The 17,193-nt window shown below is 42.7% G+C and overlaps 1 protein-coding gene across 1 annotated transcript; it reads right to left on the bottom strand.

Moving 5' to 3' along the window:
* LOC142491871 (uncharacterized) lies at positions 1 to 13,642 on the bottom strand. The gene is made up of 8 exons (XM_075594690.1): positions 13,449 to 13,642; positions 5,726 to 11,318; positions 4,932 to 5,004; positions 4,548 to 4,641; positions 4,026 to 4,080; positions 2,808 to 2,822; positions 2,374 to 2,503; positions 1 to 67 (listed from the first exon to the last, which is right to left on the bottom strand). The coding sequence occupies exons 1-2, from the start codon at positions 13,640 to 13,642 to the stop codon at positions 7,481 to 7,483; spliced, it is 4,032 nt and encodes a 1,343-aa protein (XP_075450805.1). The 3' UTR covers positions 1 to 67; positions 2,374 to 2,503; positions 2,808 to 2,822; positions 4,026 to 4,080; positions 4,548 to 4,641; positions 4,932 to 5,004; positions 5,726 to 7,480.
* Between the last annotated feature and the right edge of the window lie 3,551 nt (positions 13,643 to 17,193).

The following is a 17,193-nucleotide window of genomic DNA, read 5'->3' as shown; positions in this document are numbered from 1 at the left end:
TGCCTCATCTTCACAATTTTCAATCTTGTCTGTTTCTTCTTCGTAATGGCTTGTTTGACATCAGCGTCTGGAAATAAAGATAATTTACCATATTAATTATCGCACTGAATATTGTTATAATTGTATGCCTGCATCGTCTACCACTATTAGACCATGATCTACTGTACACCAAGAGTTACAAATTTATAGTAATTGGCTACTCATACAGGACAAATCAAGTGTGTATCATTGCTGCTGCTGTTCAGCACACTACAGTTTTTGCCAGAATTACAACCTACGGTAGTTCTACATTGCCTCAGCAGTGTTGCATTCTATTGTGAAAAATATGACTCTATATACTCTTTTTAAAAAAAGCTCTAATGAAATTGGTTTTTGCTACAGGTAACCATTATGTGGGATTAGTTTTGGGTGGATTTGTGCAAATATTAATTTAAAGTATTAACTGTGAAATAACCCATACTTATTTAGTTGATCGACAAGGGAACATTAGTGATTAAAAATAAAAAATAAATGATGTGCTGCATGTATAACCTGTGTTCCGCTGGTACCCCTTACCTTTCCATAGGAGTATATCACATTAAGGGAACTACAAGTGTCAGCTGCCTCGAAAGCTGCAGCATGTGTTGCAAGGCAACCAATGGGAGAGATTTCCTCCAAGATGAGTGAGTTAGGCTAAGGCCCCGCTCCCTCCGTCAGCGCTCCCGTGCTGCAGACAGGCGGGGCGCTGACAGACACAGACCGCGATATGCGGTCTGTAGGGAGCGGGAGCCAGAGCAGGATGTGGGCGGGAGGGGGAGGGAGGTGGCGTGGCCTGAGCGGACGGATCCGCTACTCTCTCTCTTCCCCTCCCCCCTCCCCTCCCTCCACGGACCTGTGCTGGAGCTGCCAAAGGTAAGCAACTCATACACACACGCACGCAGACACAGGCACACGCAGGTACACACACACACACACACAGGCACTCACGCTGCTGTCACTCCACACTCCTCCCCGCTCCCCGAAGCCCCCCCTCCTCCCGAAGCCCCCCTCCCCATTGGCTCACAGCCACACCACGTGACGCGTCAACGCTAGGGAACACCATTCTCTGGTATCCCATAGCGGCTGACGCGCCACAGCCTGTAGTCAGCTGTGCAGCCAGTGTGGAGCGGGACCGGCAATGTAGGGATTCCCCTGCTGGTGGTGAACTCCCGTGCAGCCGGCCGTGCCGACGGGCGCAGCAGGTCCCAGCCCTAAGCCTGTGATGCAGTTCAAGAAAGGAACAGTTAGCAGTTAGTAAAGATAAGTGAGTGACAGTAGTTACTTAGAAGTTAATAAGTTAGTAAATTCAACATTAGTAAATTAGAAATTAGTAATAGTTAATTTTGTAATTGTGTTGTTTAGATATGGATGCTGTCCTCTAGTTAGTGGTGCAAGACAGGGACATAGGACTGCATTGCAGTGTAGCATCCACATTTTGTGATCTGAGAGCATGCCACCTCTATCCAGTGCGAGACTGGGCTGTGAGGTGGGACATCTGCAGGAGTCAACACCACCAGTGCTGCAGTGCATCACTGGAGCAGCTAAACTATCAAATCATTAGTTTTTCATCATCCTGGGGTCCTGGAACACCGTAAAGTATCTTTACTAAAGTGCATCAATATTATAATGGGGCAGCGCTGCATTTGACCCTTGGGGAGGGAGTACCTGCAGCCCTTGGACTTTGGGGGATTTAGGGGAGTTGGGACGAAGCGCCACACAGGCGTGAAACACGTAATAGGAGGTTTTTTGCACCCATCCCTGTTTGCAACATGATATGTTAATAAAGGAATCTTTTATTATACCGCTGCTGCCTTATGGAATTCTGCTTCTCTGCTGTGCTCTGCATCTCTACATCTGTGGCTACCTGAGGTTTACTCTAACTTTCCAGAAGCACGCCATTTGGAAGATACTACAGGCATGGTTCACGTGAGTTTATGTACTTTATGCTGTACATGGAGGTATATGTTTGGTGCACTTAGGTGATTGCATACCTAGTCCAAATAGGGAGTGCAGATGGAGGGGTTGGTATATATCTCCATCCACTATACATCCCAGGACATTAATTATAGGTTTTGCTCATACACCCACCAATATACCTACCTACTCACATCACTAATATCCAGCCAATTATCCATCTTCAATCAAGAATTATTTTTACATCTACATTTTGAAATATCTATGGACATTAGAGCACTATTATTGAACTGTGTTCATTATACCCCACTACCATATTTAGGGGAGTTATCCAATTCTGGATTATATGTGCATTGCATATGTTCAAAATCTGCATGTGTGGATTTGATTACCAATATGTTTTCTATATTATTGTTGCTATTAGAAAATATGTTAGCATACATCATTGTGTGTGTTTCTAATGGTATGTTTCCAGTTGGGCCTATTCCCACCACTGTGAGGATCCCTCTTGGCGCTGAACAAATACGTTCCAGGTGCACCCCAGGTTTCCAACTGTGGCGTCTCTGGCCCCCTGTGAACATACAGGTACACGCATCACACTCATGGTAACATACGTATCTACATGCACCACACCAATCTGCGATTGGGAGGGGGGGTACAAGTGTTTACGTGTCACACTCGGTATTAATATTTGATAAATTATGACATTAAATATTACTTACTTCTTTCCATACACATTCTCATTCTCTTGGATTTTGTACTGTACTTAATTTGCCATTTAGAGAGGGTGAGAGCATAACAAACTATTGACTGTTACTACATTATGCACGCAGTTCAATAAGTTTGCACTACCCCCCCCCCCCCCCCCCCCTTACCGTTCTGATGAATCTCTGAAAGACAAAATTATTTCACCAGGATTAGATGATGGAAGGCCTTTAGTATGTCTCACTAAAGTATATACTATATTCTACTATAATGTTACAGTATATACTGTACAGTAACTGTGTGTTGAATTAGTCAAGGGAGGGCATTAGGCACTGGTAGGGTTGGAGGACATTACATAATGGATAAAATATGCTTGCAACTTCTATATGTCTGTCAGTGGCTGCGTGTGTATCAGTGGCTGTGTGTTTGTGTTTGTGTCTGTGCAGGCCCTATAGGCCAGTATAGGCGATAACATTTTTAGTGGGTCACGAAGGAGACGTTCAAAAATAACCGGGTCATTGAAAAAAATACGTTTGGGAAACCCTGGTTTACAGCATGATTAGGGTGGCCACATTTTGACACTTAAAAGATGGGACACTTCAAAAATAAATATTAATACAACACATCACATTACTAAAAAATGAATATTATAATGGACATAACAAAAAAAGGAATATTATAATGATCTTTATCTAATAAAGTCACCATTGATGCTTTATTAGATGCTATATTATTCATTCTACCTCTTCCCATTAAATCTCTACTTTCTTCCCCCTCAGGGCCGCCAACAGAAATCATGCATAACCCCCCCAAAAATTTGTGTGGGTGCGTTACAATGCGTGTGCGTTACAATGCGTGTGTGGGCGCGTCACTGTGTGTCGCTTCGAGATCACCCATCTCCTGAATACTCCCCCTGAGCTAATACACGTCGAAAGATGGGAGAGGGGCGACAGATCACCGGGTGCTATGCGGTGGGAAAGGGTGGGCAGAGACAAAGAGTGCCTTCTACTGCCAGCTCTTATCTTCCACCTTCCAGTAGGGTGACCAAATTTTTAATTTGAAACAGCCAGGACACCGTCAAAAATTTGTTCTCAAACAAATTACCTCACGTGACGCCGCCGTTGCCATGCCAACGAGACGTACGGCAAACAGTGTTGCACCACGTGATACCCCTGCAGTGTGTGTGTGTGTGTATATAGAGATGGGTGCCGCAGTTTGCGATTGTGTATATTGAGGTCGGGCCTTTGCATGGGACCATCAACTTGTACATTACAGCCGGGGCATCAAGTTTATGTGGGCGGAAAAAAAACACAAAAACAAACACAATAAAAACAAGTAGTGTACCTCATTCCCGCAATGTTATATGTTGTAGGGGAGGTGTTCCCTACCTGTCTTCTGGGGATAGTTGGGATTCCTATGTCTCCCTTGGGAAGATTGTCAGATCTGGAAGAAAGCAGTATAGGTATATTTAGTTCAGTGTATTTATAGGGCACTTAATATATACCGGGTACATTAAAATATCCAGAGTGAGGGTGGGTGAGGCAGAGAGTTTTGTTGGGTGAGGCAAAGAGTAAGGGTGGGTGAGGCAGAGAGTTTTGTTGGGTGAGGCAGAGAGTGAGGGTGGGTGAGGCAGAGAGTGAGGGTGGGTGAGGCAGAGAGTAAGGGTGGGTGAGGCAGAGAGTTTTGTTGGGTGAGGCAGAGAGTGAGGGTGGGTGAGGCAGAGAGTAAGGGTGGACTGCAGGAACCATGGGGAGTGCAGGAGGCGGCCTAGTGAGGCTGATGGAGTGCAGGGGGCAGCATGGTGAGGCAGATGGGCTGCAGGGGGGCGCTAGAGAAAGATGGAGCACTTTGATGTAAACCGTCAAATAAAATGTCGAAGGCCATCGAAAAAGAATGTTTGCAGTACTTACCAGATAAATCTGTGCCTGCAATTCACAACTATCGGCCTGTGAGCGTCTGTAAAACAGCGCTCCTGGTGTGTGTCTGAAGGTTAGGGACTTCCTCCTCATGAAAAATAAGAAAATAAATAGCTAGAACATACCCACAATATAGGGATGAGAGAAAGGATTGTCAACGACAATTGCGTTTCGGAATCTTTATTTTTACGTTTTAGGGTACCGGGATGAATGTTTTTAGGTGGTCTGGCAAAAGTCTTCCTCGTGGCAAACACCACGTATATGTTTGAGCGAACATATGTCAATATATGTGTTATTGTGTTTTTTAAAACAGTTGACCAAAAAAATAGGATGAGAAAATAGCTTTTAAACTTATTTTTTATTATTCTCTGTACTAACCTTTGGTAAACTGGTATTCTGGCAAAAGTCATCCGCGTGGCAGACAACACAGTGTCCATTGTGAGTGCACACACTGCATGAAAAAGGGTGCACAAACTCAAATATGAAGTTCAAAACTTAATTTTAAATGCGATATATTTGCACCAAAAATAAATCAAAGTTCTGCCCCTGGGATTACAGTGATATGAAAGAGGGAGAGGGCGAAAATGAGAAAGGGAGAGAGAAAAAGTGGGAGAAGGAGCGGTACAAGGAGAGGGAGAGAAGAAGACTCATACAGAGCAGACTGAGCAGCTACAGACAGTCTGACACACTGTCCTCTTCGTGGCAGTCAATGTCACGGGTCTGTACCATCACTGCCATCCCATGGAAAAATGCACGCACCCACTCTGCCCGGCATCCGTCCTATCCCCTGTGCTCATGCCTCAAAAGAGCCAATCACCTGCACCCTTATTGCCTGGTGGTGTGCGATGCACTCGGCGCTCCCCCTGGCGCTCACCCATCACTTCATAACCAACGCCAGCACCTAGTCCCCCCATCCTCCCCAGCATTCTATAATTGGTTGAATGGGGGATTGGTTGAAGGAGTATGGCAGGGCCGGTGCTTTGGTAGAATTCAATCATGGCCGCAGGGGATTGGTTGAAGGATGTCAAGGGTGCTATGCAATGCCCCACCCTTATATTCAACAAATGCCCTGCGGCACAGCCGGCATTCTGGCAAAGCCCCGGCCCTGCCATACTCCAGACAATTCTATGCATCCCATTTCCGGTTTTTTCAAACAACATTGAAATACTCACCAGCTCCCGAGTCAGTCTTTGCGCCAACGCTGACTCATGCACCGGCGACATTCAAACGCCAGCTACGCATCTAACTGGACAAGGGAGAAAAACGGACACATTTCCGGGACAGGACTACAAAAAAAAGTCCATCATGGCGAAACAGGCAAGTTTGGTCACCCTACCTTCCAGCGGAGACGTCACATTCGTTTCAGTTTGTCTCTACATTGCTGATTTGTCCCATCTAGAATTTTGTACATGTCACTAAATAAGTAATGCTTCAAAAATTGCATTTCAACGTAGCCACACAAACAAATTAATTTAATTAATTCCAATTTAAACACACACACACACACCACAGCGACGTGTGTGTATGGGGAGGCAGACGCCATTGCACAAAGCCCCACCGCGAACATCCTCAATCCAATCCCATGTGGTTCATTAATTATTCAATATAAAATACTCACATGCTGGTGGCGCATTTTCCTCACCGCCACCACATCCTCCTCGCCTCAACTCTGCTCTGCACCTAAAAACCGGGACCATGCCCGAAAACAGGGACATTTTCGGCACAGACCAGCAACAGGAGGTACTGTCCCGGCAAAACCCGCACGTCTGTTTACACAACGCATGATCAAAAGTACTCAACTCAATGGCTAGAGTCACTCATGTAGTGTAATTGGCGACTCACTGTCGTATGACTAGATGTTTTACAGTACACAAGGTTTGGAGGGTCAAAGGGTTTTGGTGGAAACGTGCGTGACATGGGTAACAGTACATACTGTAGTTTTAGTAAGTTAATTGTTTAGCATGGATTTAAGCACTGCATCTTACCTGCAAGTATTGTAGAACGTGTAACCACTGACGGGTGGGGTGAGTTGGGAGGAAGGTTCATGCAGGTTGTATTTGCCCAGCTCCAGACAGGCCGAATATAAAACAGACATGGGAAATATATAAGGATTATCTAATTCGAATCTTTTAGACCCACAATTCCATCTGGAGGAACCTTTGGTTAAAAAAGTATATCTTACCTTTTCTCCATGTCTATTAAAATTTCTTTTTGTTTGTATGTCTTCCATTAGGGATGGGTACACAATTATAGAAAAACTAACATTACCTTGGGAACGTTATTAAACCTTGCCTTTGACTCTGCTTTAGTAATTTATGTCACACACACACTTGTACACACAGACACACACTTGTACACACACAGAGACACACACTTTTACACACAGAGACACACACTTGTACACACACAGACACACACAGACACACTTGTACACACACAGACACACTTGTACACACACAGACACACTTGTACACACACAGACACACTTGTACACACACTTGTACACACACTTGTACACACACTTGTACACACACTTGTACACACACACACAGACACACACACTTCTTATCACCCGCTGGAGCTGAGATAACCTGCGGCTGCACAACTCTGGTTATTGGCCACGTTCTTGTTTTTTTTTTTTACGCGTTTTGTCAACATTTTCTATTATACTCTTCATGCAACAAAATTATCAAACGGCAAAGCAACAGCACGCATAAAAAACTACAGCAACAATGAGGCCCTACTCAAGTTTTTGGATGTTAATCAACATTGATGCAGAATTCAAACGACGAAACAAAGAACTCAAGTCAACATGCTCTCTCTCAAGTTTAGGGAAGTTATTGCTGACAGGAAACTTCACAACCAAATGTTTTAAAAAAAACAAGGGTACGCACAACATGCGTCTGCCTAGTTCTGTACCGCAAAAATCAATGCAAAATATCAGACTTCAGATAAAATGCAATGGAGGCACGCTCTTTCCAGGGAGTGTGGAACAGCGTTTTAGACTTGTTATCGTAATATAACCGTGAGCCTTTGAAAACAACAGAACTGAGAAAATGATTTGTTCTGTGATGCACAGTTCCTACAAAATCAAACTTGGTGCCAAAAAATTCCAAATGTTCAGGCGAAAAGTCTTCCAATGAGCACAAATCTCCCGTCTGTAAAATTAAAAATGGTGGAATTTCAGAAATGATTTCACGGTGGGAGTTACGCCTTATCCCTGGGCGGCTTCCAGTTAAGTCAACGATAGTGTCACCACATGTACTTAATTCGGGGAAAAAATAGCGGCAATCTGATGAATAAGGTTCTGCCCACTGCTGCACAGCGTTTTGGAATGAGTTGGTGACCAGACGATTGAATGCTATACCCTTTTCAATGTTTTCCGATTCAAAAAAGTTGCACTCAGAATTTGTGCAAATGCTGCAAACTTTAGTCAGAACTAAATCTTGGAAAAACAAAGTGAAATTGTTTTCCAAATCGCCCCACACGTCAATCACATTTCCTGCAGGTTTTTTTCCTATGTGATTCAACCAGCACATTTTGGCCTCACTGAATCTCCCAAAAATTGACAGAGATAAAACTTCTCCCATTTTTTCCACAGACTTATGTGCATGTGATAAAAAGTAGCGTTGTAAGGCCATCGATGAGTCAATATTAAGCACATGAAATGGGGTAATGCAAGCGTCAATACTGCAAGTATTTTGCATCACTACAGTGTTGCCATGAGCTGTAAATATCCCCCCTTGAGGAAATAGCTGCAAATCTAGTGTAGGGCAGCAGGGCACAGGATTGTTTAATTTTTGGGCGGCAGGCTCATCACTGCAAAATTTGCAAACCCAAGGGTAGTTCAAGTCAACCCAAACAGGATCGCACGTAGGAGGCACATCCGTGCATTCAGGGTGGTACCAATCATCACACATATGACAGTTAATCATTTTTAACAAACCCGTATCAGGTTGTTTGCAAACGCAGTAAAGTGCAACCCGAACTGAACTATGTTGTGAGATCCTTTCAAAAATTTTTGAGGACGGAAAAATCATAAAATGTAAGTTCCTAAAGCATTGAATGGCATATTCTGAGAATTTTTGCCCTAGGTTATACACTGTGGAACTTGGATCAGCCCCTCTGCATAAATCAACCGCACATGCTACAGCTATTAGTGCCTGTTCACGAGGACAGTTAGATTCAGTAGTGGGCCAGGCAATAAATTCAATGCACGAAGCAGGCGATTCAGGAAAGGTTAACAAGGAAGCCGCCCTGGAGTACAAACTCATAAACCGATTACCAGGTTTGTCACTATCAGCCACATCTAGCTTTTTGCCACAGTACAAACTGATAGTGTTGGCTCCACTGGTCTTAACAGTAACATACGTGTTTTCAAACGGTATAATCTGCACAACTGGTTCTCTGCTACTTGTAAAAAGCGTACGTTTGAAAGCCATGCGAGGGTCCTGCGTATGACTGCGACCGTGCCCAAGTTTAATCAATTGTGCTGCTTTAACAATTACCGTTTCAATAATAGATGAACCCACTCGCAATGAATTTTCTTCAACTTCCGTTAGCTTCAGATGGGACAAATTCTTCTTTCGCCTGAATGATCGTTGAGAAGCAGTTAATCCTTTGACGTTTCCAACAATTTTCCGTTGCCTTCTAAAGAAAATGTTGCTTAAATCAGGTTTTGTTTGCACTGCAGAAGGTGAAACTTGTTTTTTTTCAAACAATGCATGTTCTTTGAATGTCTGCTCACTTTCCATTAAATTTTGAATCCCACATTCGTCATTTACAACCACAGCTTCACTTGGTTTCTGTGTTTTGGATGGAAAGCCTTCTTCATTCCAGCTCAAGTAAATCTGCTGCATAAAAGCCAGCTTCAGATTAAAATCTTCGATCCCGAGTTTGCTTGCCAAGTCACAAATACGCTTGCACACAGTATACATTGTGGAATACTTTTCCGAGACGGTCAATGGGGGTTTTGTGTTGACCTTTTTAACAGAAGTCACAATGATGTTTTCCTTGGCAGGTTTTAAAATACTAGGAAAAATGGTGGTTGAAACATTTTGCCTTTTGAAACGATCTGAAACAACATCCACATCAATAAGCGTCATTTTAAGGTAATCCCTGGCAGCAAACATATGCTTGCAGGGAAGATTCATTTGACTGAAAAATTCACAGCAACAAATAGAGAAACAATCGCCTGTTACATAATGATCAACAGAGCCAAACGTAACCCTGGCACCATTACCATCCACACACACCGACAAAAGTGACTGGTTTTCTCGAAAAACATGATACTGTTGCAAAATGTGCCGAGAGGCAAACTCTGAAAAAAATTTCTTTACAAGGTCAACAAGCGCATCGGCACCCTCTTCTACAATAATCGTTTTGCACTTGCTTAAATACTCACGATGGTCCACATTGAACTTATGCAAGCTACAAAAAGTAAACAAGCCTTTCACACATTCGAACATGCACGAGTATTTGCGTACCCCATCTTTTATGTGCTTGTTTTGCGCTTCAATTCGGTTGGTATCATTCACCTTAAAAGTTTTTAAATTTTTGCGAAAACAGTACGCCCACATTTTCCGACAACTGCACCAATTTTTGGTGAAACGGCTTTTGAAGTCTGCGGGTACCAAGTCATCCGACAACAAGTTGCACCAAACGTTATCAAACAAACTGGAATCATGGGTAAACAAGAGAATTTTCAGGCATTTCAGAATGCGTGTTTTCAAAGACTCAATGGTAACGTCCGCCATGCCGAGCGCTGACAACTCCATACGATTAAGATGCAATCCTTTAAGCAGCAAATTAAAGTTTCGCTCAACGTGCACTTGGCACAAAAGGACTTCAGCATTAGAAAATGTTTTGTGTGTACAATCAACCGACTCAAAATCTTTATCTAGAAGAACAACGGTAGTTTTGCCAACAACTGAAGAATTAGAGTTTAGAAATGCCTCAAAACATAATCTGACATTTTCTTGTGTTTCCATACTTAGAAAACACCACGCAACAACCCTACTAATGCTATTACCATCCAGCACAGTAAATAGGTATAAAACGTAACCAGAGTCATTCAGCCTATACGTTCCATCAAGCTCCACAAGTTCAGGAAACTGACAATACCAATTTCGCATTTCACCAGATTGATAGAAAATCACATCAACCAAGTTAGTAGCATCATCGGTTATGATTTGCAGATAAGCATCAGGATCCTTCAGACGAGCGTTGTCAAGAAAATCTACCACTTTTTCTACCTGTGACAGTGTAACATCTTTGCGTTTCTTGGCAATGCAATTTGAAATGTCGCGCGATGTTGTATGTTTGCCAAATATAGTACGCACCTGTTCTGCGACTAACTTCTGATTAGCGCGCAAGGCAGAGGCATTACACACGAATTTTTCAGCTTCGACGGTCAGCCGCCTTTGCTCCGGATAAAACGAAAACACAGATTGTGAAACTTCATGATTGTGTTCAAAGCAAGCTTTTTTTATAGACAGGTTATCTAATACCTTGTTGTATACAACCACAATTTCACTCTTACATCCTAGGCCAAAATAACTTTGGTTGGGTCGCAATCCTTTTCCCGTCTGTCGTGATTTAATACCATTTTTACATCGGTAATGAATTTTTGTATAAACAAGACGATTGTCACTTCTTTGAAATTTCAAGCTTGAATGGATAGAAAACAGCTGATGGGTGCGCTGACAGTGATTGCAAAGTCTCTTTGAGCCTATCGTAAGATTCAAAACAACGGCCAACAGAAAACTCCAGGCAAGATTCAGTCAAGTTCACATTTGACATGGCAAAAAATTTACACGCAAGCGCGTGTCCTTCCTTATTCAGTGCTGCAAATAGAGGAACTCACAAAATGTGTATTTTTATCTTCGAGGCACGGTTCTCTGACAGTATCCAGTTATAGTCTTTGATACTGTGTGATGCAGCCACCTCCTGCTCTGCCTCCCGCAGACGCCTCCTTCAGCCGCCTTCTGATCTGCCTCCCGCAGCCGCCTCCTGCTCTCTGCCTACCTGTCATGATAGAGGGGGTTTGGCCCGGGATTAAAGGGGTTACACCCCATTTTGCCACCCCCTACTCTCACTTGGGAAGCAAGGGGTTAACTGGACTGAGGTCCAGTAATGTGTTTTTTACCTTGCTTCAGTATCCAAATGTTTATTCCCCTGTATAACTGTATTGTGTTATCCTGGTGTGTGCACTCACACATACACTAGGGTTGATGCGGGAGGGAAGGGGTTAATGTTAATTTAGTGATTATAGACCTTTGTTCCCTTTTCCCGCCTTTTCAGGCTCCATTTTGCAGCCGTCCATAGGTCGCCATTGAGCCTCCATGCTTTCTAATGGCAGAAGTAGAGGTTTTGGACCTGTTTTCCAGCGACGACCAGCAGGTGGCGTCCGAGAGGAGGAGCGGCGGTTTCCCATTGTAAGTCAATGGGCTCATTGACTTCAATGGAGGATCCTCAACGCCGGCCTCGAGGAACAGGTTGGCAGCCATCCAAACCGCAGACCGCAAAAGCGGATACAATGTCTTTGAAAAGAGTTTAATCACTTCGGTCAAGTTCAGAGACAATTGGCGTGGGAATCTTAGGTTCTAGGGCCCCTGGGAATAAAGTTCTTTTTGCCCCTAGCTTCTACGAACCCCCACACACGATCCACACCGGGTCCAGGAATGAGAGACCCCCATAAGGGGTCGAGCGGAGAAGGAGGGTCGCGCCATTGACTTCAATGGCGGAGCGGAGGTCCCATTGAATCTAATGGCGGCGTGCGCCATGCATTGTCTATGGTGGCGCCGGCCATTGATTCCAATGGGGAAAAGCGTGAAATGCTGAAAAATGTAAGTCCATATCTCCGGTTCTGGAATGAACAGGGGGATGGGATTTGGGTGGCATGTAGCCAAGGTTCCGGATTTAATGCATGACCCTTCCCAGCCCCCTCCGACCAACCAGACGGAGTATGGAGGAATGTAAAGTTTGTGTGTTTTTTCCCATAGACTTCAATGGCGGCGGGTTCTCCATTGAAAGCCTATGGCAGGAAACCCCATTGACGGCAACGGCGGAGCCCGCCATTCAACGCTATGGCGGCGGACCCCGTTGATTTCAATGGGGAAAGAGAGAAAAGCAGAGATTCATTTTTAAAGGGACGAATCCTGTATTTTAAAAATGTGTTAAAGTGCATTTCTGTATCTCCGGTTCTGGAGGTCGCAGAGAGTTGAAATTTGGCCAATATGTAGGGTCACTGTAGGCTTTAAAAACTGGCAGATTTCGACCCACTGGACCCATCAGAACGGAACTTATTAATATGCAAAAATATTAAAGTGTATATGGGATTTTGGATCTGCTCTGAAAATGCAGACTCCATCTGCTATGCTAAATAGGGCAGGAAGGGCATCCTGAAAGACTTAGCATAGCCCTGTGATCAAAAGTTAACTGCCCTGATTGTTTATACTAGGGAACAAATGAGCTGAGTGTTTCTAAGTGTGGTACTTCACACTTACAAGGGAAGCCAAAATCTACTTCAAAGAGATTTTTCTAGCCAACTCGGCGCCTAGGGTTAAGAGTAAAGGGTTGATATGGTATACAAGTCAGTCACCCCTTACTCAATGGTCTTCATGTTCTTCATGCATTGTCGTGATGTCCACATCTGAACCTGAATTATGGAAGAAATGGCCCATCCTGTATCCTGATGGCTTTCTTGTCCTAACCTTTAAGTAAGTGCTATATTTTGTATAATCTGTTGTGTTCACCTTTTTCAAGGAATAAATTATATTTTATCATATCTAAGCCTCGTCCAGTTCAACCCAGTTATGTTTTTGGTGTGTATTATTAATAGCTTGTCACAAAGTTACCATCACACTCCCGCAGCCGCCTCCTGCTCTGCCTCACACAGCCTCCTCACGCAGACGCCTCCTGCTCTCTGCCTCCCGCAGCCGCCTCCTGCTCTCTGCCTCCCGCAGCCGCCTTCTGCTCTCTGCCTCCAGCAGCCGCCTCCTGCTCTCTGCCTCCCGCAGCCGCCCCCCTAGTTGTGCAGCTCTATAGAACTTTTGTAGGTTTGGGAGGACTAAGCCGCCTTCTAACATAGGTTTATAAAGGATGTCTTTGCGGACTCTGGGGCGTCTATTTTGCCACACAAATTTCAGTATTTTCTTATGAATATTATTAATATCCTTCTGGCAAATTTTAACTGGGAAAGTTTGGAAAAGATATAGTAATCTTGGTAAAATATTCATTTTAATAGTGGCTATCCTTCCAAACCAGGATATTGTTTATGGATTCCAAGTGGTCAGATCCTTTGCAATTTGGGCGAAAAAAGGATTAACATTTATTCTATATAAGGATGAGTAATCTTTTGTTATTTGGACCCTTAAATATTTAATGTGGTTCTGATTCCATTTGAAGTCAAAATTAAGTTGGAGTAGTTTTACCATATCTTTGGGAAGGTTTAAGCTAAGGGCCATAGATTTGGAGTGATTCATTTTGTATCCTGAAAGAGAGCCAAATTCCGATAAAACTTGGAAAAGGTTGGGGAGTGAAATAAGAGGATTTGAAAGAGTCAATAGTATGTCATACGCAAAAAGAGCTACAGTATCTTGAATTCCTCCTTTCCAACAGGAATACCCGTGATATTGGGGTTCATTCATATCTGGCAGGCTAATGCTTCTATGGCCAAAGCAAACAACAAGGGGGACAGCGGATACCCCTGTCTGGTTCCATTTCATATTGGAAAAGGGTCAGACGAGGAGTTATTTGTTTTTACTATGGCCGTTGGGACAGAGTATAGCGTGTTTATGCTGTTTAAAATGTTGGGAGTGAATCCCATTTGTGAGAGCGTGGCCTTCATAAACTGCCAATCCAGTCTATCAAACGCTTTTTCTGCGTCTAATGAAAGTAATAAAGATGGGCGTGTGGTTTGTTTTGCAACGTGTATTAAATTCACCGTCCTCCTTGTGTTGTCAAGGGATTGCCTGCCCAAAACAAAACCAACCTGATCCGGATGGATCAATCTTGGAAGAATACTGTTTAGTCTAGTGGCTAAAATGTTTGCGTATAATTTTAGATCTGTGTTTAACAGAGGATAGGTCTGTAGCTAGAGCACATCAGCGGGTCTTTTCCATCTTTTGGTATTACAGCTATGGTTGCTCGTAGCATATCTCTGGGTGAGGGGAGAGGCCTAGAAGCATCTCATTAAATATATTGGTTAAAGTATGGGAGAAGTATTGTGGAAAATTTATTGTAGTAAAGATTTGAAAATCTATCCGGACCAGGGGCCTTCCCATTTTTCTAAGATTTGATAGCCTCCAAAATTTCAGGGGGCTCTATAGTTTTTTCAAGATATATTATATCATGTGGCTCCAATGTGGGGAGTCGGCATTCTGTTACAATGTTCTGAATCTTTTTCGCTTTTAGTCGAGTCTCCTACTGGGCCAGGCAGATTGTAAAGAGATATATAATATTCTTTAAAAGCATCAATTATAACTTTGGACTTTGAGATACTGTACCAAACCATTTTTGGTGTAAATATTATGGAATTTAGCTTTAACTTGTTTTTGCTTTAGCGTACCTGCCAGCATTCTCTCTGCCTTATTGTTTTTTTCGTAATATTTCTGTTGAGTCCATCTTATAGCTCTTTCTGCGTTTGTCACTAACAAAATATTTCGTTGGCCTCTAACTGAAATTATTTGTCTGTAGTTTTTCTGGGAGGGATTTGTTTTATGGATAGTTTCTAGTTCTGATAATTTTTGTGTTAGGTTTTCAATTTGTTTAGTTTTTTCCTTCTTTTTTAGAGAAGCCAGAGCAATCAGCTTACCTCTAATCAGACTTATGGGCCTCCCAAAGGTTAAAGGGGAAATCTCTGGGGTGTTATTTATTTCAAAATATTGGATCAGTTCCTCTTCCATTTAGTTACATAGTTACATAGTAGATGAGGTTGAAAAAGACGTACGTCCATCAAGTTCAACCTATGCTAAATTTAGACAACAGATACTTTAACCTATATATATACTTACTTATTGATCCAGGGGAAGGCAAACAAAAAACCCCAGTGACATATCATCCACTGATATCTCATAAGGGGAAAAATAAATTCCTTCCTGACTCCAAGAATTGGCAATCGGATGAATCCCTGGATCAACATCCTTCCCATGTATACTTATTTGGTATATCCCTGTATACCTTTCCTATCTAAAAAGATGTCCAAACTTTTTTTGAACAAATCTATTGTATCTGCCATCACAGTCTACATGGGTAATGAATTCCACATTTTAACTGCCCTTACTGTAAAGAACCCTTTCCTTTGTTGCTGGTAAAATCTCCTTTCCTCCAACCTTAAGGGATGGCCCGAGTCCTTAGTAATGCCCTTGGGATGAATAGTTCTTTTGAAAGCTCCTTGTATTGTCCCCGAATATATTTGTATATAGTTATCATATCCCCTCTTGGATGCCTCTTTTCTAATGTAAATAAATCTAATTTAGCTAGCCTCTCCTCATAAGATAGATTGTCCATCCCCTTAATTAATTTGGTGGCTCTTCTATGCACTCTCTCTAGTTCCATAATGTATTTTCTTAGGATTGGTGCCTAAAATTGTACTCCATATTCAAGGTGTGGTCTTGCTAATGCTTTGTAAAGGGATATAATTATGTTTACTTCAGTTCCATCCATTGCCCATTTGATGCAAGATAAGATCTTGTTTGCTTTTGCAGCTACTGCATGACTTTGGGCACTATTGCTAAGCCTGCTGTCTACAAGATCTCCTAAATCCTTCTCCGTCAAGGATTCCCCCAATATATCTCCATTTAATTTGTAAGTCGCCTTTTTATTCTTGCATCCCAAATGCATAACCTTACATTTATCTGTATTAAACCTCATCTGCCATTTACCTGCCCACGTTTCCAGTCTCTCCCAATCCTTACGAAGAGAAATTACATCCTGCTCTGATTCTATTACCTTACACAATTTAGTATCCTCAGTAAAGATGGAGACTTTGCTCTCGATCTCAACCTCAAGGTCAATAATAAACAAGTTAAAAAGCAGGGGTCCCAGTACCGATCCCTGAGGTACTCCACTCACAACTTTAGCCTAACCTGAAAAAGTTCCATTTATGACAACCCTCTGTTGTCTGTCCTTCAATCCAGGTGCATATATTATTACTGAGTCCGATTTTCTTAATTTTGTACACAACCTCATGTGAAACCGTATCAAAATCCTTTGCAAAATCTAAGTAGTCCACATCAACTGCATTATCCTGGTCTAAATTCCTACTTACCTCCTCAAAGAAACAAATAAGGTTAGTTTGGCATGATCTATCCTTCATAAATCCATGCTGACTATTACTAATAATTTTGTTTTCCATTAGGTATTCCTGAATATTATCCCGTATTAAACCTTCAATTAGTTTCCCCACTATTGAAGTCAGGTTTACAGGTCTGTAATTCCCCGGGTGTGATCTAGCTGCCTTTTTAAATATAGGCACCACATCTGCTTTACGCCAATCTTGTGGTACTGAGCCTGTGGAAATGGAGTCCTTGAATATTAAATATAATGCTTTGACTATTACTGAGCTTAACTCCTTGAGAACTCTTGGATGTATGCCATCAGGGCCAGGTGCTTTATTTACTTTAATTTTTCAAGCCAC

Source organism: Ascaphus truei, chromosome 4, assembly GCF_040206685.1.
Source record: "Ascaphus truei isolate aAscTru1 chromosome 4, aAscTru1.hap1, whole genome shotgun sequence".
Taxonomy (NCBI): domain Eukaryota; kingdom Metazoa; phylum Chordata; class Amphibia; order Anura; family Ascaphidae; genus Ascaphus; species Ascaphus truei.
Note: the sequence above shows the minus strand (reverse complement) of the source record. Positions and strands in the feature narration are given on the sequence as shown.